We start from the raw sequence: 24,063 nt of genomic DNA on the forward strand, positions 1-24,063 counted from the left end.
GTGGAGAGGCGGGAGACCGGGGGTCCACTGAGGGAGACATTGCTCATTTCTGAACCAAGTCAGATGCAAGAGGACAGAAGACATCCATGCATTTTCTTCTCTGAAAGCGCTAGTCTGGGTGCTCCCATTCCTTAGTGAAGATACCGTTGAACTCTGTGGTTGGTAAAGGATCTGGGAGGACACTTCATCTTTCTAAATGATATGGTTGCTCGGAGGAGGAGGAGGTTGCCGTATCCTCAATGTTAAGGGTCTGATTAACAGCTAGAATCAGACCTTGGTTAGGTCAGTCACTGACTGGAAGACAGTTACATCCCACTCGGGTGGGGAGGGGGCGCACACTTGTTTTGGGCAGTGGCATATTAGAAGAGTTGCAATTCGGATAAAGGGACCAGGTCTGACCAGAGGGGAACTTTTTATTACAGATAGAACAGGAGGAGTATGGGAGTGAGGCTCCCTGTGTTTAGGCATAGAGAGGGGGTGAAGATGACTGTCCTGAAGATCCCGAATCCTGCTTCGCAGACCTGTGATGGAAGACTAACATCCAAAGACCTGAAGACCATCGAGCGGCTGGACACAGATCAAAGGGTTTGTTGCCAATAATGGATCAGTTTTCCCACTGTGCACATCAGGCTCTGGAGGGCGAACAGGTCGGGGAATGGTGGCATGGACCATCTGCCTGTCCCTCTGTGCAGATGTCCTAAACACTCTTGATATGTTAGGGGGATAGGGTCCTGCCGGACAGACAGGGGGACAGCTGTAGTGATGCAACTGCAGTGACATGCTCAACCTGCAAAATGGAACTCATTAATAAAAAATCAACAAAACCTAAGGTAGAAACGGGGCTGAATGAGGCCATGTGTCCTGCTCCTACTGACCATAAGCTAAAACCGATAAGCTTCGTGCTAGTTGGTGGGTATATACTGCTGGGGGGAGCAAACTTTTTTGCATAGTGGCAGCAGCAGAACTCATGGTTTAATGTGTCCCCCACTGAAGCGATTGTGAAAAATTCATAGCACTCGTGAAAATCTGACATCTGAAAGAGACCCAATACTGAAAACACAACAACTACTTATTTCTGGAAAGCAAATGTGGTGTAACTGGAATTTCTTTGGAGACAGGCTCCCTTTAGCAAATTGTGAACATTTGGCAAATAACTGAATTGAAGATAAATGCTCACATATGCTTGGATTATAGCAATGAATACATGCCAGCCTGAAAACATGGCTTCCTCCAGTGTCAGAAGTGAATCTCACAGGATAGAGAAGTTTAAGGGCTTAATGTTGTAGTCAGATGCTCTTGATTCATGAAGAGGCGCATGCCACTTTCTGAATCTGGAGAGCCTGAGTGGCGGCGTGTGCTACACCAGAAACCTCACTGCAGTCGGGGTGATGTTGGATCAACCCTCATAAGCCGTCCACATGGGCATGAAGGTCATATAAAGTTGAATAAAATTACATTCTGATCATTATAATCCAATGTCTTATTCCAGAGAGGTTCATGTTTTTCTTAATGTGTAAATATTAAGATTACTGGGCCCGAAGTACTCAGGTACAGCTCTGCAGTGAAATCAGGAGAGCAGACTGTCAGTCATTACATGTCTCACACTGGTGACTCCGCCTTTCATTTATAAGCACATCTGTAAGCAGATTCTCAGGGAGATCAGTATCCGGCCCAAAGACCTTAACCCCTTACTGACCTCAGACGGGATAGTACGTCCGAGGTCAGCTCCCCTGCTTTGATACAGGGCTCCGCGGTGAGCCCGCATCAAAGCCGGGACATGTCAGCTGTTTTGAACAGCTGACATGTGCCCGCAATAGCGGCGGGTGAAATCGCGATTCACCCGCCGCTATTAACTAGTTAAATGCCGCTGTCAAACGCAGACAGCGGCATTTAACTACCGCATCCGGCCGGGCGGCCGGATATGAGCGCATCGCCGACCCCCGTCACATGATCGGAGGTCGGCGATGCTTCTCCATTGTAACCATAGAGGTCCTTGAGACCTCTATGGTTACTGATCCCCGGCAGCTGTGAGCGCCACCCTGTGGTCGGCGCTCACAGCACACCTGATTTTCTACTACATAGCAGTGAACAGCAGATCGCTGCTATGTAGCAGAGGCGATCGTGCTGTGCCTGCTTCTAGCCTCCCATGGAGGCTATTGAAGCATGGCAAAAGTAAAAAAAAAAGTGAAAAAAAAAGTGAAAAAAATAAAAAAATATATAAAAGTTTAAATCACCCCCCTTTCGCCCCAATCAAAATAAATCAATAAAAAAAAAAAAATCAAACCTACACATATTTGGTATCGCCGCGTTCAGAATCGCCCGATCAATAAAAAAAAGCATTAACCTGATCGCTAAACGGCGTAACGAGAAAAAAATCGAAACGCCAGAATTACGGTTTTTTTGGTCGCCGCGACATTGCATTAAAATGCAATAACGGGCGATCAAAAGAACGTATCTGCACCGAATTGGAATAATTAAAAATGCCAGCTCGGCACACAAAAAATAAGCCCTCAACCGACCCCAGATCATGAAAAATGGAGACGCTACGAGTATCGGAAAATGGCGCAATTTTTGTTTTGTTTAGCAATGTTTGGAATTTTTTTTCACCACTTAGGTAAAAAATAACCTAGTCATGTTAGGTGTCTATGAACTTGTAGTGACCTGGAGAATCATACTGGCAGGTCAGTTTTAGCATTTAGTGAGCCTAGCAAAAAAGCCAAGCAAAAAACAAGTGTGGGATTGCACTTTTTTTGCAATTTCACCGCACTTGGAATTTTTTTCCCGTTTTCTAGTACACAAAATGGTAAAACCAATGATGTCGTTCAAAAGTACAACTCGTCCCGCAAAAAATAAGCCCTAACATGGCCAAATTGACGGAAAAATAAAAAAGTTATGGCTCTGGGAAGGAAGGGAGTGAAAAACGAACACGGAAAAATGAAAAATCCCAAGGTCATGAAGGGGTTAAAGGAAATCTGTCACCAGCAAAAATGCTTTTAACCTGCAGACTAGGGGTTAATCCGCAGGTTAATAGCATTACTATGCTGCCCAATGCCTGCACATAGCCGAACATTGTGGGGAGAACATTAACTTTATTCTCCCAGGCAGCATTCAGATTCTGTCTGGGAGACGGCACCAGCACAGGTTCAGTCACCGCCCTAGTGTCAGTCAGGGAGGCGGCACCAGCACAAGTTCAGACACCGCCCTAGTGTCAGTCAGAGAGGCGGCACCAGCACAGGTTCAGTCACCGCCCTAGTGTCAGTCAGGGAGGCGGCACCAGCACAGGTTCAGTCATCGCCCTAGTGTCAGTCAGGGAGGCGGCACCAGCACAGGTTCAGACACCGCCCTAGTGTCAGTCAGGGAGGCGGCACCAGCACAGGTTCAGACACCGCCCTAGTGTCAGTCAGGGAGGCGGCACCAGCACAGGTTCAGTCACCGCCCTAGTGTCAGTCAGGGAGGTGGCACCAGCACAGGTTCAGTCACCGCCCTAGTGTCAGTCAGGGAGGCGGCACCAGCACAAGTTCAGACAACGCCCTAGTGTCAGTCAGGGAAGCGGCACCAGCACAGGTTCAGTCACCGCCCTAGTGTCAGTCAGGGAGGCGGCACCAGCACAAGTTCAGACAACGCCCTAGTGTCAGTCAGGGCCGCAGCACGATTACATCGGCCGCGCTGTATACTGCGGTGACTGAACCCACACCAGCACTGCCCCCGAGACTGACACCAAATGGTGCCAGGGAGAATAAAGTTAACTTTCTCATCGCAGCGTTCAGCTACTTGCAGGCGCCGGGCAGGTAACGCTATTAACCCACAGATTAACCCTATATCTGCAAGTTACTAGTGTTTGCTGGTGACAGGTTCCCTTTAACAACTCATTTACATGTTCCAGAGAAATCCACTTTTTTCTTAATGAGACATCGAATTGCAGATATCAAGATATCATTTTATTCAGCTGTCTATGATCTGTATGACCCATAAAAACCGCTTAGGAGGGACGATCCTACTGACAAATAGCCTATAAAAAAAATACATGATACATTCAGCACATACATATATAACAGAACAAGGCACAAGTATTTTTCCTGTGATTATCTTTCTAAAGTCGTGAACTTTGTTTTATGCTGCGACCGGTCCATTTAATTCAATTAATACTGTCGGTCTGCTAGGTAATGTAGAGAACCGAACTGTATAAAAAAAGGCCTAAATAAAATCAAAGCACTGCGCACCCAAGATGTCAAGTAGTAGAGGGGATTACTTACTTTGCAAGTGCTCCATCGGGGTCTGTGAGGTTGATGGCAGCATCAGGACCTAACAACTTCTCTAGGTGGTTGGAGACTAGCTGCTGTTTCAGAGCCGCCACCTGTTTAGCCAGGGCGACTGGAGTCAGCTTCTCTTCAGCAGCCGATTCCTTAACTGTGCTCTGTATGGTAATAGAAAGCAAAAATTGCAATCAATAGCCAAATAAACACAGTAAACATCTGTCAAAACAGGATTGTGACCGCATATATGTGTGTCATAATACTGATCAGCATGTAGGTAACGGTTTACTAACCTTGGTTATGCAGGTACAATGCTTCCCATGCTGATAGTTACTGAGTGCTGATACATGTGAACAATTGGACACTCATAAAGGCAGAGATATTACAGGACTTTCTCACCAACCTAGGCCAGTTTTTCTGAAAATGGTCAGGGTGTCATATGGACGCTTACCTGTATTTTTTCCACTTCTTGGGTGAGTTCCTGGACTTCATGCAGGAGCCGTTGATATTTCTGTTGTGGGGTTTCTTTCAGTCCTATTCCATCTCCCAGCTACACAACACGAAAAAAAAAGAAAGAAAATGGGAAGAATTAAACCAGATGACTCAATAGAGGAGAGGACTGACTGCATGTTATTCACATCGCAGCTCGTAGATCAATGAGTGGAACAGGCTGTCACGAGAGGTGGCGAGTTCTCCTTCAATGGAAGTCTTCAGAGGCTGGTCAGACATCTGTCTGACATGGGTTAGTGAATCCTGCATTGAGCAGGGGGTTGGACATGATGACCCCGAAGGTCCCTTCTCTAACATTCTTTGATTCTATGAGTACAACAAAGTCGTGGACCAGAGTCAGGCGCTAAGCTGCCACCATCCGCAGCAGAACTGGCTGTAGTATACCGCTGGGCTCCTGGAGCAACAGCCTGGATCATGGAGAAATCCCATCCCTGCAGTTTAACCCCTTAGAAGCCAATGTGAATAGCAGCATCTAAGGGGTTAGACAGGAAGATTGCTGCAATCATCAGCGCCCCCGCCAACAGAACTGTGGCTTCCAAATGGGTTCTTACAACAGCCAGTGGCCGAAAAAAAATCTCCTAGGTGTGCCATCTCAATATAGAAATTAGACCCCCCAAAAGATAATCTCACTGTAGAGAAAGCAAAGCATCTGAGACAGTTTGCCGCAACAACAAAAACACACCGGCAATTAATTTTAAAACTAGAAACCCTCTATATTGTGAGAACTGTCTAGATAAAGAGAAGCGCGAGTGTCATCTAGTAACCAGGAATATGTCCCATGTGGTGTATTAGTGAGAACAACAATATAGCGCAGGACTCACCATTTCATACTCCCCAGACTCGTATCCGGTCCTCTTCGCCTTGCTTATACGGTCAGAGAAATCTGTTCATAGGAGAGATCCAGGAGAGAGGCACGTAATGACAAGCTGTATACATTGCTGTGGCACAGCCCCGCGCCAGCAGTCTAACCGCAGTGATGGCATAAGCCAGCGCCATATTAGATGGGAATATAGCGCTAACTGACGTCATAATGGTGCAGGGGTCTGATGGAGAATTGCCGGCAGCACGACTGGGCGGCTCTCCATTATTGTTTCCCCTGCACAGCTTTCAAAAGCCATAATTATTATCAGCATAACTGTATGACATTGTTATTTTGCAGAACGAGCTGAAGTCTTGAATTACACCGGTTACATTACAATATAGAGGACTCGCAAACAAGTTTAAGTGCAGTGAAAATGATGAGAGAAAAACACAACACAGAATTCTAACAATAGTTTTAAAGGTTTTGTTTTTACGACGCTCATTGCACAGTAAAAAATGACCAGGCAATAGGATTCCACAGGACTACAGCAATACCAAACTTCTGCAGCAGAAGAAATTAAATGATTGCAGCTTCCAGTCCCCTAAACCTAAGGGAACCAAAGGATTAAAATAATGAAGTAAAGTGGCAGCACGGTGGCTCAGTGGTTAGCACCGCAGCCTGGCAGTGCTGGAGTCCTGGGCTCTAATCCCACCAAGGACAATGTCGGCAAGGAGTTTGTATGTTCTCCCGGTGTCTCCGAGGGTTTCCTCCCATATTCCAAAGACATCACACTGATAGAGAATGTGTATTGTGAGCCCCAATGGGGACAGTGATGATAATGTGTGTAAAGTGCTGTGGAATTAACCCCTTCATGACCCAGCCTATTTTGGCCTTAATGACCTTGCCGTTTTTTGCAATTCTGACCAGTGTCCCTTTATGAGGTAATAACTCCGGAACGCTTCAACGGATCCTAGCGATTCTGAGAATGTTTTTTCGTGACATATTGGGCTTCATGTTAGTGGTAAATTTAGGTCGATAATTTCTGAGTTTATTTGTGAAAAAAATGGAAATTTGGCGAAAATTTTGAAAATTTCGCAATTTTCACATTTTGAATTTTTATTCTGTTAAACCAGAGAGTTGTGTGACACAAAATAGTTAATAAATAACATTCCCCACATGTCTACTTTACATCAGCACAATTTTGGAAACAAATTTTTTTTTTGCTAGGAAGTTATAAGGGTTAAAATTTGACCAGTAATTTCTCATTTTTACAACAAAATTTACAAAACCATTTTTTTTAGGGACCACCTCACATTTGAAGTCAGTTTGAGGGTTCTATATGGCTGAAAATACCCAAAAGTGACACCATTCTAGAAACTACACCCCTCAAGGTGCTCAAAACCACATTCAAGAAGTTTATTAACCCTTCAGGTGTTTCACAGCAGCAGAAGCAACATGGAAGTAAAAAATGAACATTTAACTTTTTAGTCACAAAAATGATCTTTTAGCAACAATTTTTTTATTTTCCCAAGGGTAAAAGGAGAAACTGGACCATGGACGTTGTTGTCCAATTTGTCCTGAGTACGCTGATACCTCATATGTGGGGGTAAACCACTGTTTGGGCGCACGGCAGGGCTCGGAAGGGAAGGAGCGCCATTTGACTTTTTCAATGAAAAATTGGCTCCAATCTTTAGCGGACACCATGTCGCGTTTGGAGAGCCCCCGTGTGCCTAAACATTGGAGCTCCCCCACAAGTGACCCCATTTTGGAAACTAGACCCCCAAAGGAACTTATCTAGAAGGATAGTGAGCACTTTAAACCCCCAGGTGCTTCACAAATTGTTCTGTAAAAATGAAAAAGTACTTTTTTTTCACAAAAAAATTATTTTAGCCTCAATTTTTTCATTTTCACATGGGCAACAGGATAAAATGGATCCTAAAATTTGTTGGACAATTTCTCCTGAGTACACCAATACCTCACATGTGGGGGTAAACCACTGTTTGGGCACATAGAAAGGCTCGGAAGGGAAGGAGCGCCATTTGACTGAAAAATTATCTCCATCGTTAGCGGACACCATGTCGCGTTTGGAAAGCCCCTGTGTGCCTAAACATTGGAGCTCCTCCACAAGTGACCCCATTTTGGAAACTAGACCCCCCAAGGAACTTATCTAGAGGCATAGTGAGCACTTTAAACCCCCAGGTACTTCACAAATTGATCCGCAAAAATGAAAAAGTACTTTTTTTTCACACAAAATTTCTTTTAGCCTCAATTCTTTCATTTTCACATGGGCAACAGGATAAAATGGATCCTAAAATTTGTTGGGCAATTTCTCCTGAGTACGCCGATACCTCATATGTGGGGGTAAACCACTGTTTGGGTGCACGGCAAGGCTCGGAAGGGGAGGCGTGCCATTTGACTTTTTGAATGGAAAATCAGCTCCAATCGTTAGCGGACACCATGTCGCGTTTGGAGAGCCCCTGTGTGCCTAAACATTGGAGCTCCCCTACAAGTGACCCCATTTTGGAAACTAGACCCCCCAAGGAACTTATCTAGAAGGATAGTGAGCACTTATAACCCCCAGGTGCTTCACAGAAGTTTATAATGCAGAGCCGTGAAAATAAAAAATAATTTTTCTTTCCTCAAAAATGATTTTTAGCCCAGAATTTTTTATTTTCCCAAGGGTAATAGGAGAAATCGGACCCCAAATGTTGTTGTCCAGTTTGTCCTGAGTACGATGATACCCCATATGTGGGGGTAAACCACTGTTTGGGCGCACGGCAGGGCTCAGAAGGGAAGGCACGCCATTTGGCTTTTTGAATGGAAAATTAGCTCCAATCATTAGCGGACACCATGTCGCGTCTGGAGAGCCCCTGTGTGCCTAAACATTGGAGCTCCCACATAAATGACCCCATTTTGGAAAGTAGACCTCCCAAGGAACTAATCTAGATGTGTGGTGACTGGTGAGCACTTTGAACCCCCAAGTGCTTCACAGAAGTTTATAACGCAGAGCCATGAAAATAAAAAATAATTTTTCTTTTCTCAAAAATGATTTTTTAGCCCACAATTTTTTATTTTCCCAAGGGTAACAGGAGAAATTGGACCCCAAAAGTTGTTATCCAGTTTCTCCTGAGTATGCTGATACTCCATATGTGGGGGTAAACCACTGTTTTGGCACACGTCGGGGTTCGGAAGGGAAGTAGTGACGTTTTGAAATGCAGACTTTGATGGAATGCTCTGCGGGCGTCAGGTTGCGTTTGCAGAGCCCCTGATGTGCCTAAACAGTAGGAACTCCCCACAAGTGACTCCACTTTGGAAACTAGACCCCCAAGGGAACTTATCTAGATGTGTGGTGAGCACTTTGAACCCCCGAGTGCTTCACAGAAGTTTATAACGCAGAGCCGTGAAAATAATAAATGTGTTTCCTTTCCTCAAAAATATTTTTTAGCCCAGAATTTTTTATTTTCGCAAGAGTAACAGGAGAAATTGGACCCCAAAAGTTGTTGTCCAGTTTCTCCTGAGTACGCTGATACCCCATATGTGGGGGTAAACCACTGTTTGGGCATATGCCGGGGCTCGGAAGGGAAGTAGTGACGTTTTGGAATGCAGACTTTGATGGAATGGTCTGCGGGCATCATGTTACGTTTGCAGAGCCCCTGATATGCCTAAACAGTAGAAACCCCCCACAATTGACCCCATTTTGGAAACTAGACCCCCCAAGGAACTTATCTAGATGTGTGATGAGCACTTTCAAGCCCCAAGTGCTTCACAGAAGTTTATAACGCAGAGCCGTGAAAATAAAAAATAATTGTTCTTTCCTCAAAAATTATGTTTTAGCAAGTAATTTTTTATTTTTGCAAGGGTAACAGGAGAAATTGGACCCCAACAGTTGTTGCCCAGTTTGTCCTGAGTACGCTGGTACCCCAAATGTGGGGGTAAACCACTGTTTGGGCGCACGTTGGGGCTTGGAAGGGAGGGAGCACCATTTGACTTTTTGAACGCAAGATTGGCTGGAATCAATGGTGGCGCCATGTTGCGTTTGGAGACCCCTGATGTGCCTAAACAGTGGAAACCCCTCAATTCTAACTTCAACACTAACCCCAACACACCCCTAATCCTAATCCCAACTGTAGCCATAACCCTAATCACAACCCTAACCCCAACACACCCCTAACCACAACCCTAACCGCAACACACCCATAACCCTAATTCCAACCCTAACCCTAATCCTAACCCTAATCCCAACCCTAACCCTAATCCCAACCCTAACCACAACTGTAACCCCAATACACCCCTAACCCTATCCGTAACCCTAACCACAAGCCTAATCTTAACCCTATTTCCAACCCTAGCCCTATTTCCAACCCTAACTCTAATTCCAACCCTAACCCTAAGGCTATGTGCCCACGTTGCGGATTCGTGTGAGATTTTTCCGCACGGTTTTTGAAAAATCTGCAGGTAAAAGGCACTGCGTTTTACCTGCGGATTTACAGCAGATTTCCAGTGTTTTTTTGTGCGGATTTCACCTGCGGATTCCTATTGAGCAACAGGTGTAAAACGCTGCGGAATCCGCACAAAGAATTGACATGCTGCGGAAAATACAACGCAGCGTTTCTGCACGGAATTTTCCGCACCATGGGCACAGTGGATTTGGTTTTCCATAGGTGTACATGGTACTGTAAACCTGATGGAAAACTGCTACGAATTCGCAGCGGCCAATCCGCTGCGGATCCGCGGCCAATCCGCTGCGGATCCGCGGCAATCCGCTGTGGATCCGCAGCCAAATCCGCACTGTGTGCACATGCCATAACCCTAACCCTAACCCTACCCGTAACCCTAACCCTAACCCTAACCCTACCCCTAGTTCTAACCCTAACCCTAGTGGAAAACGAAAAAAAAAATATATATATATTTTCTTTATTTTATTATTGTCCCTACCTATGGGGGTGATAAAGGGGGGGGTTTATTTATTATTTTTTTTATTTTGATCGCTGTGATAGAACCTACCACAGTGATCAAAATGTACTTGTAAGGAATCTGCCGGCTGGCAGATTCGGCGGGCGCACTGAGCATGCGACCGCCATTTTGGAAGATGGCGGCGCCCAGCGAGGAGACGTACGGACACCGGGAGGATCGGTAAGTATGAAGGGGTGGTGGGGGGGTGGATCGGAGCACAGGGGGAGTAATCGGACCACAGGGGGGGTGAATCCAAACAAGGAGGGAGCGGACAGGAGGACAGGGGAGCCGGCAGGCGGACGGAGGGGACCGGACCCCATAACGGAGGACTGGGGGGGCGATCGGTGGGTGTGGGGGGGGTCACTTCAGTATTTCCAGCCATGGCCGATGATATTGCAGCATCGGCCATGGCTGGATTGTAATATTTCACCAGTTTTTTAGGTGAAATATTACAAATCGCTCTGATTGGCAGTTTCACTTTCAACAGCCAATCAGAGCGATCGTAGCCACGGGGGGGTGAAGCCACCCCCCCTGGGCTGAAGTACCACTCCCCCTGTCTCTGCAGATCGGATAAAATGGGAGTTAACCCCTTCACCCGATCTGCAGGGACGCGATCATTCCATGACGCCACATAGGCGTCATGGGTCGGATTGGCACAGGTTTTCATGACGCCTACGTGGCGTCATGGGTCGGGAAGGGGTTAATGGCGCTACATAAGTGAGTAAAACAAAATAAAGTGGAAATCACTCTCCTCAGTTATACAATAAAGAAATTAAAAATAAAGCATAACTAGCATCATCTTGTCCACAAAAGGCAATCTTAAGGTACCTTCACACTAAACGATGCCGATTGCTGCAGCGTCGCTGTTTGGTCGCTGGAGAGCTGTCACACAGACAGCTCTCCAGCGACCAACGATGCCAAGGTCCCCGGGTAACCAGGGTAAACATCGGGTTACTAAGCGCAGGGCCGCGCTTAGTAACCCGATGTTTACCCTGGTTACCATTGTAAATGTAAAAAAACCAAACAGTACATACTCACCTTCTGCTGTCTGTCACACGTCCCTCGCCATCTGCTTCCCGCACTGACCGTGAGTGCCGGCCGGAAAGCAGGGCACAGCGGTGACGTCACTGCTGTGCTCTGCTTTCACTTTACGGCCGGCGCTCAAAGTCAGTGCGGGAAGCAGATGGCGAGGGACGTGTGACAGACAGCAGAAGGTGAGTATGTACTGTTTGGTTTTTTTACATTTACAATGGTAACCAGGGTAAACATCGGGTTACTAAGCGCGGCCCTGCGCTTAGTAACCCGATATTTACCCTGGTTACCACTGTAAAACATCGCTGGCATCGTTGCTTTTGCTGTCAAACACGACGATACACGCCGATCTGACGACCAAATAAAGTTCTGAACTTTCAGCAACGACCAGCGATATCACAGCAGGATCCAGATCGCTGCTGCCTGTCAAACTCAACGATATCGCTATCCAGGACGCTGCAACGTCACGGATCGCTATCGTTATCGTTGCAAAGTTGTTTAGTGTGAAGGTACCTTTAATCTGAAGCTAGTTAAATTAAATGCATTAAACGAGACAAAAAAAAAATTATATATATACACATACACATACATACACACACACACGTGCAAGTTCTCCCACCTACAAAGAATAAAGAGGTCCTTAATTTTTAGCATGGATTCACTACAACTGTGAAAAGCAATGGATAGGGTTTTAATTGAAATATAACTTAATTCTATAAGTTAAAATAGTAAAATTCACACCACATGCATACCCAATATTACATAGCAGCAAACATAATAGTTTTTTCTTCACCCTACTCGGATGTGTGAGAATACGCCTAGATATTCATTCTACATGTATAGTTGCAGATTGAGACTAAACTGGCGACTCATAGCAGTGGTCAGAAAGTTCTCTAACGTCTATACCTGATGTGGTAAGTATCCTATGTTTGCTGCTGTGTGTTTTCTAATACTGGATATGCACGTGGTGTGAATTTTATTATTTTAACTTATAGAATTAAAAGTAAAATTCTTATTAAAACCCAATATATATTTTTTTAAATTTTGACCCAGAGGTTTTATCTATTGATCAGCTTATTCAACTGTGGGAGACAGAATCTTAAAATTTAAAAAAAAAAAAAAAAACACAGAAAATCTCATTGTATGTATTTTAAATAAATAAATTGCATTTTATTGCATGAAATAAGTATTTGATCACCTACCAACCAGTAAGAATTCTGGCTCTCAGACCTATTTTTCATTTTGAAGCCCTCCTACTCTGCACTCATTACCTGTATTAATTGCACCTGTTTGTTCTCGTTACCTGTATAAAAGACACCTGTCCACCCAATCTCACTCCAACCTCTCCACCTTGGCCAAGACCAAAGAGCTGTCTAAGGACACCAGGGACAAAATTGTAGACCTGTACAAGGCTGGAATGGGCTACAGGACAATAGGAAGCAGCTTGGTGAGAAGGAAACAACTGTTGGCACAATTAGAAAATGGAAAAAACACAAGATGACTGTCAATATCTCTCGATCTGGGGCTCCGTGCAGGTTCTCGCCTCGTGGGGTAAGGATGATATTGAAAAAGGTCAGGAATTAGCCCAGAACTACACAGGTGGACCAGTCTCAAACATTACCTTTAGTACCACACCACGCAGTCACGAATTAAAATCCTGCAGGGCACGCAAGGCCCCATGCTTACGCCAGCACATGTCCTGGCCTGTCTGAAGTTCACCAATAACCATCTGGATGATCCAGAGGAAGCATGGGAGATGGTCATGTGGTCAGAAGAGACCAAAATAGAACTTTTTGGTATCAACTTCACTCGGCGTGTTTGGAGGAAGGAGGATGAGTACAACTCTAAGAACACAGTCTCAACCGTGAAGCATGGTGGGGGAACCTCATACTTTGGGGGTGCTTTTCTGCAAATAGGACAGGATGACTGCATTGTATTTGAAGGACGATGGATGGGGTCATTTTTGCAATATTTTGGCCAACAACCTCCTTAACTCAGTAAGAGCATTGAAGATGGGTCGTGGCTTGGATATTCCAGCAGGAAATAACCAGAAACACTCAGCCAGGGCAACTGAGTGGCTCCGTAAAAAACATTTCAAGGTCCTTGGAGTGGCGTAGCCAGTCTCCAGATATGAACCCAGTATAAAATCTTTGGAAATGCCATGTTGCCCAGCAACAGCCTCGAAGCCTTAAAGATCTGTATGGCGGAGTGGGGCAAACTTGGTCAAGGCCTACAGGAAACATCTGACCTCTGTAATTGCAAGCAAAGGCTTCCGTACCAAATCTAAAGTTGTGTTTTTCTATTGTAGCAAATACTTATTTCATGCAATAAAATTCAAATTATGTAAAAATCATACAATGATCTTCTGGATTCATTCTTAGATTCAGTCTCTCACAGTTGCAGTGTACCTACGATCAAGATTACAGACCTCTCTCCATTCTTTGTAGGTGGGAAAAATTGCAAAATCTGCAGTGTATCAAATATTTATGTTACTCAATGAATTTGGTATTGGGGTAATCGCACTGACCTGATGTTTCCAGGTCATGTTTATGACACAATGAATGCCGTAGAAAAAAAAACAAATATTGAAATTGTGTCTTTTTTTGCGCTTTTTTTTTCTCATCACCATTTCCCCCCCTTAGAATTCTTCCTCCATTTTTCAGTATGTTAGCCAGGTCAATGGGAAAGGGGAAGGGGGGGGAGAATGTATGGTTTCTGAAAAGTGAGTGGAAATATAAACTGTGGGGGGGACACACCACAGAAAACACTCAGTCATGAGGAGGTTAATGTTATTTATATGATGTTCAGTATCCAGAAAGAAGAAATTCACACTTACCAAGTCCCTTAGTTCCAACCTTCTTGTCCTTAAATTTGTCATAAGCAGCATTGGGGTTGACGATGATGTGCTCTACACTAGTGCTGGTCAGCTCCTCCTACACGAGAAGTGGGGACACTGTCAGGAGGGAGCTGATAACATTTCTCTCCTGTACCCTACAACTGTTCACAACAAATACAAGAGCATGGAGTACAAGAAGAAATAGGGATTTTCCACACACAATTGATCTTTTCAGGTTTAGGAACGGTCAGAATAAATCACGAAGACAGAACAGGACGCGGTTTCTACACAAATGGTAGTATTCTCTATCCAGTAGTGAGGTCGCCTAAAGAATCCCGAGAGCCGTAATAGATATAACGAAAAGGCATAAAAAAAATCTAAATCTTCACACCGCTGCATTCATTCATTCCCCTCTAAGGGTGCAGTCATTGTTCACTCCTTGTATTAAGAAATGTGACTACTTTTAACTCCTTGCTTTGTTTAATTTGCAGCCTTTAGCGCCTCTGGAGCCCGGTCCTCAAGATGAAAGAAATGCAATGAGGAAACGCATTGAACATCAAAAATGAGGAGAGCTGTGAAAAAGGTACATTAGCCACACAAAGCCTGCAATGTGGAGGTCTAGATTTATGCTGCACCACATATGGTAACTGTACTGGGGCCGCCTCATCTAAAAGTTTTCAAAAAGAAAAAGACAATTTTAATGGGAATAACCTTTGTAATATTGGTTTTGTCATATCCCAAGAATTTGCCTTCACCATATTATCAGGGATCTTGTAATATGACATTAGGGATAACCTTATTATACTGGTTGTATATTTATACATATTTTTGAAAAATGTAAATAAAGGGCCCCCAGTACTGCTCCCGAGATATGCAGCATAGAACTTTACCTTCCCTGTGCAAGAGGTGTTATAGACTTGTAGTTTTTGGCAGAATGGCATGTTTTATGTATACAGTAGTGTTCAAAATGATAGTGTGTTCAAAGACATAAGTTAGGCTACTTTCACACATCCGTCCCACATAATCCGGCGGCGGGACAGATTGCTGGATCCAGCGCAATTAGTGTAAAAACAAATTGTGCCCGATCAGCTTTTCTTCCGGATCCGGGATAAAGATATAATGTAAAAAAAATAATAAACTAAAATAAAAAAAAAAATCAGGATATTCTCACCTTCTGGCGTCCCCCGCAGCCTTCCCGCTTTTTGCGATGCTCCCGGTCCCAGTAATGCATCGCGGCAATGTCCTGTGATGACGTAGCGATCTCGCGAGACCGCACGTCATCTGGGGACATTGCCGCGATGCATTACTGGGAATGGGAGCATCGCGAAAAGCGGGAAGGCTGCGGGGGATGCCGGAAGGTGAGAATATCATGATTTTTTTATTTTTGTTTATTATTTTTTACATTATATCTTTTTACTATTGATGCTGCATAGGCAGCATCAATAGTAAAAAGAGAGAGAGAACAGGGCATGCGCAATTTGGAGGCCGAACTCTGGCACCGGATATTGTCATGTGGCGCATCCAGCTCCAATAGGCGTCCATTGTTTGAAAAGCCGGATGTCGCCGATTCCAGTGCCATCAGGAATTTCGCCGCAACAAAAAACGTTCCTCTGGACGTTTTCTCCGGCCGCCGCACCGGCAATTGTTGCCGGATTCGGCAAAAAACGGATGAAACGTTGGGACATCAGGCACAACCCGGCGCTAATACAACTCTATGAGAATAAAAACGGATCCATTTCTTTGAAAATTCGCCGGATTGTGCCTGATGCAAAAAAAAAAAACTGATGTGTGAAAGTAGCCTTAATCAAAATCTTTATACTGGTTGTTATTTCCATTCATCGGGAACTTTGCACACAGCTTTCCAATTCAAAACATGAAGACAAATGTATATAAATTTGTAACTACTTTACAGAAAATAAAAAAATGAACATTGGGCCGTTCTAAAAAAAAAAAAAAAAAAAAAAGGAGATTTTTGTGTACTCACCGTAAAATCTTTTTCTCCGAGTCATCATTGGGGGACACAGGACGAATGGGTGTTATGCTGCTGCCACCAGGAGGACACTAAGTTAAACACACACAAAAGATTAACTCCTCCCCTGCAGTATACACCCACAGGCTGGACAATCCAGAGCCAGTTCGGTAACAAAGCAGTAGGAGTAAACCAGTTATCAAACAGAAAACATGTCATAGTCAAAACACAGACTGAAAAGAACAATTGAGCCAACTAGGCTAACAGGGAGGGTGCTGTGTCCCCCAATGATGACTCGGAGAAAAAGATTTTACGGTGAGTACACAAAAATCTCCTTTTCTCCTACGTATCATTGGGGGACACAGGACGAATGGGACGTCCCAAAGCAGTCCCTGGGTGGGTCACCAGAAGTTATAAATGCTGTGCGAGCCTACAACTACAGATGAGACACAGCCGCTTGTAGGATTCGCCTACCGACGGAAGCGTCTGCCGAAGCCTGAAAGTGCACATGGTAGTGTTTCGTGAACGTATGTAGACTGGACCATGTAGCAGCCTTGCAGACTTGTGCTGCCGATGCCTGGTGCCGGATGGCCCAGGACGCGCCGACTGACCGGGTAGAATGAGCCTTGATCCCCGGAGGTGCAGCGTGACCCTTGACACGGTAGGACTCTTGGATGGCGGAACGAATCCACTTGGCAATGGAGGCCTTGGAAGCGGGTAGTCCCTTCCGTGGCCCCTCCGGAAGAACAAACAAGGCATCTGATCTACGGAAAGACGCAGTCCTGGAGACATAACGTCTGAGACCCCTCACTAAGTCCAGAGTGTGGAGCGCCCTTTCCGTGGGGTGGGAAGGCGCAGGGCACAGTGAGGGAAGAACAATTTCCTCATTAAGATGGAAAGAGGAAACGACCTTCGGAAGAAAAGTCGGACATGTCCGCAGAACTACCTTATCCTGGTGGAACACGAGGAAAGGAGGTCGGCACGACAGAGCTGCCAGCTCAGAGACACGTCGAATAGACGTGACAGCCACGAGGAAGACAATCTTCCAAGACAAGAACAGTAAAGACACCTCGTGCAAGGGCTCAAAAGGTGGCTCTTGAAGAGCACAGAGAACTAGGTTCAGGTCCCATGGTTCCAAAGGCATCTTGTAAGGCGGAACCATATGAGAAACCCCCTGGATAAAGGTCCTGACCTGCAATCTGTTTGCGATCCTTCTCTGAAAAAGGACCGAGAGAGCAGAAATTTGGCCCTTAAGAGAGCTGAGTGCAAGACCCAAGTCTACGCCTGATTGGAGGAATTCCAAAATGTGAGGAATAGAAAAACGGAGGGGGGAACGCCTCCGATCCCTGCACCAGGCGAAGTATGCCTTCCAAGCGCGGTGGTAGATGCGCATAGAAGAAGACTTGCGTGCACGGAGCATGGTAGATATCACCGTCTGAGACAACCCCTTCTGCCTCAGAACCCAGGACTCAACGGCCACGCCGTTAAACACAGGGCCTCTGAGTTCGGGTGGTAAATGGGCCCTTGAGACAGGAGGTCTGCGCGATTCGGCAGCCTCCAAGGTACGTCTGAGACCAGTTGAACCATCTCGGCATACCATGTCCTGCGTGGCCAATCCGGAGCGATGAGGATTACTGGAATCCGTTCTGCCCTGATCTTCCTGATAACCTTCCCCAGAAGGGGAATTGGGGGAAAGATGTATGGGAGACTGAAGCCCTGCCATGAGAGGACGAGAGCGTCGGCTCCGAAGGCTGAGGGGTCGTGAGACCTGGCCATGAAGACGGGAACCTGACAATTGAGGCGGGATGCCATTAGATCCACGTCCGGGGTCCCCCAACGAGAGCAGATCTGGTGAAAGACTGCGGGATGAAGAGACCACTCTCCGGGATCGAGGCTGTGGCGACTTAGAAAGTCCGCTTCCCAGTTTTCCACGCCTGGTATGAAAACTGCTGAGAGAATGGAATGATGTGCCTCGGCCCAACGGAGAATTAGCGTCACCTCGACCATGGCCGCCCTGCTGCGAGTGCCCCCTTGGCGGTTGACGTAGGCTACTGCCGTAGCGTTGTCGGACTGGACTCTTACCGCACGTCCGGAGAGGAACTGCTGAAAATGATGGAGGGCTAGTCTGATTGCCCGAATCTCTAAGATATTGATGGGTAGCTGGGACTCCTGCGGCGACCAGCGACCCTGGGTCGAGTGACGCTGGAACACTGCACCCCAGCCGAAGAGACTGGCGTCCGTTGTGACAACCAGCCAGTGCACCGGAAGGAAAGACTTCCCCCGAGTCAGGGAGGACCTCTCGGTCCACCACCTGAGGGATTGTCTGATTTGGCGAGAGAGAAGGAGACGGCGGTCGAGCGAGGCGGGATTCCTGTCCCATACTGCCAGAATGGCGTGTTGTAAGGGCCGGAGGTGAAAAACCGCAAAGGGCACTGCCTCCATTGCCGCCACCATCCTGCCGAGTACCCTCATGGAGAAGCGTAGGGAGTGAGAGCGAGGTTGAGCAAGCTTCCGGACCTCTCTCTGTAGAGTAGATACCTTTTCCGGAGGCAAGAGTACTAGACCCTGAGAGGAGTCTAAGATCATGCCCAGGTAGGGTATGGTTTGGGCCGGGACTGGGGAAGATTTTTTGAAATTGAGTTTCCAGCCCAGGCGTGAAAGAGTATTTATAGTGACATCTACCGCCTCTGAACAGGACCGGAAAGAGGGACCCTTTATAAGAATGTCGTCCAGGTAGGGCAACACCACTATGCCTCGAGCATGGAGAATGGCCACGGCAGCCGCCATGACCTTGGTGAACACCCGAGGAGCGGTGGCCAGCCCGAACGGTAGGGCGACAAACTGAAAATGGTGGCCCTGGACCGCGAAGCGGAGAAAGCGCTGATGAGACGGCAGAATGGGAATGTGCAGGTAAGCGTCTTGAACATCTAGAGATGCAAGAAACTCGCCCTCTTCCAGAGAGGCAATTACCGAGCGGAGGGACTCCATTCGGAATTGACGCACACGGACGTACCTGTTGAGGAGTTTGAGGTCCAATATCGGACGTACGGAGCCGTCCTTCTTTGGTACAATGAAAAGATTGGAATAAAAACCTTGGTACCTTTCGTCCTGAGGTACCGGGATGATGACCCCGTCGTCCCATAGCGATTTTATGGCCTGGAAATACTGACGGACCCTTGCTCTGGGAGGAGGGGACTGAAAGAAACGAGATGGGGGAAGAGAGACAAACTCTATCTTGTAACCGACGGATACCAGATCGCGGACCCATCGGTCGGGAACTACCGAGAGCCACGCGTCCCGAAAGAAGAGTAGGCGGCCGCCAACTCTGTCGGTGTCCTTTGGCGTCTGCCAAGAGTCATTGAGGAGGAGACCTGTTAGATCTGGACCCCCTGGACCCCTGTTGTCTGGGTCTGCCTCTCCAAGAGGGAGAAGGTTTGTAAGATGGCTGGGAGGTTCTGTCCTTGCGCTGACCTCTCCCGACGCCAGGTGGCGCGGAGGAAGGATTGGACCAGTTGGAACCGAAACGGAAATATCGGCCTCGGCCCTGTTGGTTGCGAAAGGGACGAAAGGTCCGTTGCTGGGGAAGGAATTTGCTCTTTCCCCCTGTGGAGTCTGCGATCATTTTATCTAGTTTGTCCCCAAACAGACGTTCACCCTGGTATGGAAGGGACGTGAGAGATTTTTTGGATCCTGAGTCCGCTTTCCAGTCCCTGAGCCAAAGGGATCTGCGGACCGTGACAGCATTGGCCGCTGCCTGTGAGGCACAGTTGGCCGCGTCTAAGGATGCGGAAACTACAAAGTCCCCCGCTCTGGCAATCTGAGTGGCCAGGTGAGAAACCTCAGGGGGTAAGTCGGCATGAAGTGCAGTAGAGGCTAAAGACTCGGCCCAATGGGACATGGCTTTTGCAACCCATGTGGCGGCAAAAGAAGGAAAGAGAGAAGCCGAGGAAGCTTCAAAAGCCGAGCGAGCCATCTGATCAATTTGTCTATCCGTGGGATGCTTGATGGACGCGCCCTCGGAGGAAGATAGAACCGCCTTTGTGGCTAGCCGCGACACTGGCGGGTCCACGGAGGGTGACTGAGACCACTCCTTAGCAAGGTCCTGAGCAAACGGATACTTCAATTGCATAGCCTTCTGACCTGAGAAGCGTTTATCCGGACGGACTCTATGGAGATCGACAATGTCCTTGAATTGAGGATGCGTGGGAAAAAACCTATGAGCCTTTGTAGTCCGCCCAAATGACACGGGATGAGCCGCCTTAGACGGGGCTTCCTCCTCTAACTGTAGAGTCTGACTTACAGAGTCTATGAGAGAATCAAGGGTCTCTTGGTCATGACGGTACTCTGGGGAACAGGACACGCTGGAAGCGTCGTCCAGAAAAGATTCCCTGCTATGATCTGGGGATGAGTGACGAGAGACTTCGCTCTCTGAACCAGAAGGCTGATCACGGACCGGAGATATTACCCTGGACCTCTTTCTATATGAGTGAGGGCTTCTGGAAACGGAACGACCTCTGGGCCGTGAGGGGTTCTTAGACCGCGTTACATCATCCTTGGAAGTACCCTGGGTAAGGGACGGCTCACGGAGGGACTGTATCGTCCTTTCCAAGGATGCCACAGATCGAGCAAGGGAGGACGCCCATGCGGGGGTACTAGGTTCAGTACATTCCGGGTCAGAGGCCGGATTATCCTGTGCCGCGGGCATTTCACAGGCAGAGCACAGCGGGGTGGTGTGACCTCGGGGCAGAGAAATCTTGCAGGAGGTGCACACAGCAAAAATAACAGAGTGGGTCTTTCCAGTCCGTTTTTGCCTAGACTGTGACATATTTGCTGTGGAGTGAGCGTACTGGCAGGGGAGAGAGGCAATCCTATTGGGTGCGTCTCACCTAGGATCCGCGGTGGCTTGGCAGGGAGATCCTGAAGCTTTCCTCCTGTCCTGAGCGCTGCGGTGCTGCAGAGCCGCCAGTGCACTTCCTGGTCCAAGATGGCCGCCGAGAAGTGAGAAGGGCGCTTCTCGGGAGCGAGAAGCGCCCAGGGAGGGGGCGTGTCGTGGGCGGGCGGCGGCATGCTTGTGGGCGGGCGCTGTAGTCCGACCCAGGCCTGGGAGCCGCCGAGCCCTCTCAGAAAGGAAACGCAGCCCAGCGGCTATAGAGCCGCACGCTGCCCCGCGGCTGCAGAGCCGCACGCTGCCCCGCGGCTGCAGAACCGCACGTTGCCCCGCGGCTGCAGAGCCGCACGCTGCCCCGCGGCTGCAGAGCCGCACATTGTCCCGCGGCTGCAGGGCCGCATTTAGAAGAGAGTAAGGGGGGCCCCCTGCTGCCAGCTGGTCGGTCCCCGCACTTACCTTGTGCGATGGGACCGATGCTCCATCCACCTTCACCATGATAGGGAGAGGGTGGAGAGCTACTGCCGCCATGTATCAGCCACTATATCAGTGGTGGTGCAGTGGGCGGCTGCGCGGACGCCCTGTCAATTTGTCCGGCTGTGCCCTGGCTCCAGGAGACTTAGGTGGATGATTAGTCCCCATGGTCGCCTGAGAAGGATGGAAGGAGATCGGGACGCTAGGGAACCGTCGCCACACTGAAAAGTGAGCCAGGGCTGGCATCCATCGTTGCGGGAAAGGATACAGGAGGAACGCTCCGTGTACTTGCCCGTTGTTGGTGCGGGAGAGATCAGAGCTAAAAATTTGCCTGTCGCTCCCTTCTTTCCGTTAAATCAAAAACTAAAAATTGGTGGGGTCCTGAGGACCCAAGTGCCTCCTGAGACACTAAGTAAGAACTGGCTCTGGATTGTCCAGCCTGTGGGTGTATACTGCAGGGGAGGAGTTAATCTTTTGTGTGTGTTTAACTTAGTGTCCTCCTGGTGGCAGCAGCATAACACCCATTCGTCCTGTGTCCCCCAATGATACGTAGGAGAAAAAACAGCAGTGTGGACATTTGTCTTTACAAACTCATGATATGTATTTTTTTGTGGATTTAGCATTCCTGGGAATCACTAACCTAATATTTAGTTGTATACCCACAGCTTGGTTTAGAACTGCTTCAGATGTACAAGTATGTTGTATAGAGTCAACCAACTTCTGGCCCCTGTCACCTGTTATTCCAGCCCAGGATGCTTGGACTACATCCCACAATCGTTTGCCATTTATGGTCTTTGCCTCGGAAACAACATTTTTGATGATGTCACCCCACAAGTGTTCTATCAGATTAAGGTCCAGGGATTGGGCTAGCCACTCCATAACCTCAATTTTGTTGGACTGGAACCAAGATTTTGCTCGTTTACTGGTGTGTTTAGGGTCATCGTCTTGTTGAGACACCCATTGAAAGGGCAGATCCTCTACAGCATAAAGCAACATGACCTCCAAGTATTTTTAATATATGCAAACTGGTCCATGGTCCCTGGTATGCGGTAAATCAGTCCGGCACCATAATAAGAGAAACATGCCCATATCATCCGCATACAACACATGTCCCTGTGTACCCAATGTTAAGGACGTATGGACGCATGCGGAAGTATGTGGAGCTTAACGGAGGATGTACGCAGCCATGCGCAGACCAGCCAAACACAAGTGTGAAACCAGCCTAATTCACAGACTCAAAAACACGCAGATCATGAATGCGGAATCTGGTGGTTTTCTTAGAATCTACTGAACCAACTGGTAAATTGTTTGACATGTGGTACTATCATTTATACCAAACAGTGATTAATCTGGTTAGTCTGTTATGGACTGGTATTATTTTGAACACTACTGCATGGCTAGTGTACCCTTCTTCAGCGCTCTCCTAACTTTAGCTTGGATTAATCCCTCATCGTGGCACTGGTGGCAACAGCCTTTTTCTCATCTTGACCTGCTACACTTACAGGTGCATCTCACAAAATTAGAATATCATCAAAAAGTTAATTTCAGTTCTTCAATACAAAAAATGAAACTCATATTATAGAGTCATTACAAACAAAGTGATTTCAACCTTACAGCCAATGAAAATCCAAAACTCATTATCTCAGCGAATTACAATACTTTATATCACCAGATTGAAAATGATTTTAAAATCCGAAATGTTGGCCTAATGAAATGTATGTTCAGTAAATGCACTCAATACTTGGTCGTGGATCCTTTTGCCTCAATTACTGCATCAATGCGGTGTGGCATGGAGGCGATCAGCCGGTGGCACTGCTGAGGGGTTATGGAAGCCCAGGTGGCTTTGATAGCAGCCTTCAGCTCGTCTGCATTGTTGGGTCTGGTGTCTCTCATCTTCCTCTTGAAAATACTCAATAGATTCTCTATGGGGTTAAGGTCAGGCGAGTTTGCTGTCCAATAAAGCACAGTGATACTGTTGTTTGTAAACCAGGTATTGGTACTTTTGGCAGTGTGGACAGGTGCCAAGTCCTGCTGGAGAATGACATTTCCATCTCAAAACACCTTGTCGGAAGAGGGAAGCATGAAGTGGTCTAAAATTTCCTGGTAGAAGGCTGCAGTGACTTTGGTCTTGATAAAACACAGTGGACATACACCAGCAGATGACATGGCTCCCCAAACCATCACTGATTGTGGATACTTCATACTAGACCTTGGAAATCAAGGTCCCAGAGTCTGGAGGAAGAGTGGAGAGATAGACAATCCAAGCTGCTTGAGGTGTATTAGGGCATCATTATTAGGCTACAAGTCAGACACTTTGCATCACACTTACCTGTGTGACTGGTGTCCTAT

General features: G+C 47.1%; 1 protein-coding gene across 2 annotated transcripts in view; it reads right to left on the reverse strand.

Moving 5' to 3' along the window:
- The window catches only part of DCTN2 (dynactin subunit 2), a 94,576-nt gene that overhangs the window by 38,884 nt on the left and 31,629 nt on the right, over nt 1–24,063 (reverse strand). For both annotated transcript variants that reach the window (XM_077297743.1, XM_077297744.1), the window contains exons 3-6: nt 14,387–14,483; nt 5,585–5,646; nt 4,705–4,803; nt 4,254–4,414 (exon numbers count right to left, since the gene is read on the reverse strand). In XM_077297743.1, the coding sequence (XP_077153858.1) occupies nt 4,254–4,414; nt 4,705–4,803; nt 5,585–5,646; nt 14,387–14,483 (419 nt within the window). The remainder of the gene's footprint in view (nt 1–4,253; nt 4,415–4,704; nt 4,804–5,584; nt 5,647–14,386; nt 14,484–24,063) is intronic.

This window comes from Ranitomeya variabilis, chromosome 3, assembly GCF_051348905.1.
Source record: "Ranitomeya variabilis isolate aRanVar5 chromosome 3, aRanVar5.hap1, whole genome shotgun sequence".
NCBI classification, from domain to species: domain Eukaryota; kingdom Metazoa; phylum Chordata; class Amphibia; order Anura; family Dendrobatidae; genus Ranitomeya; species Ranitomeya variabilis.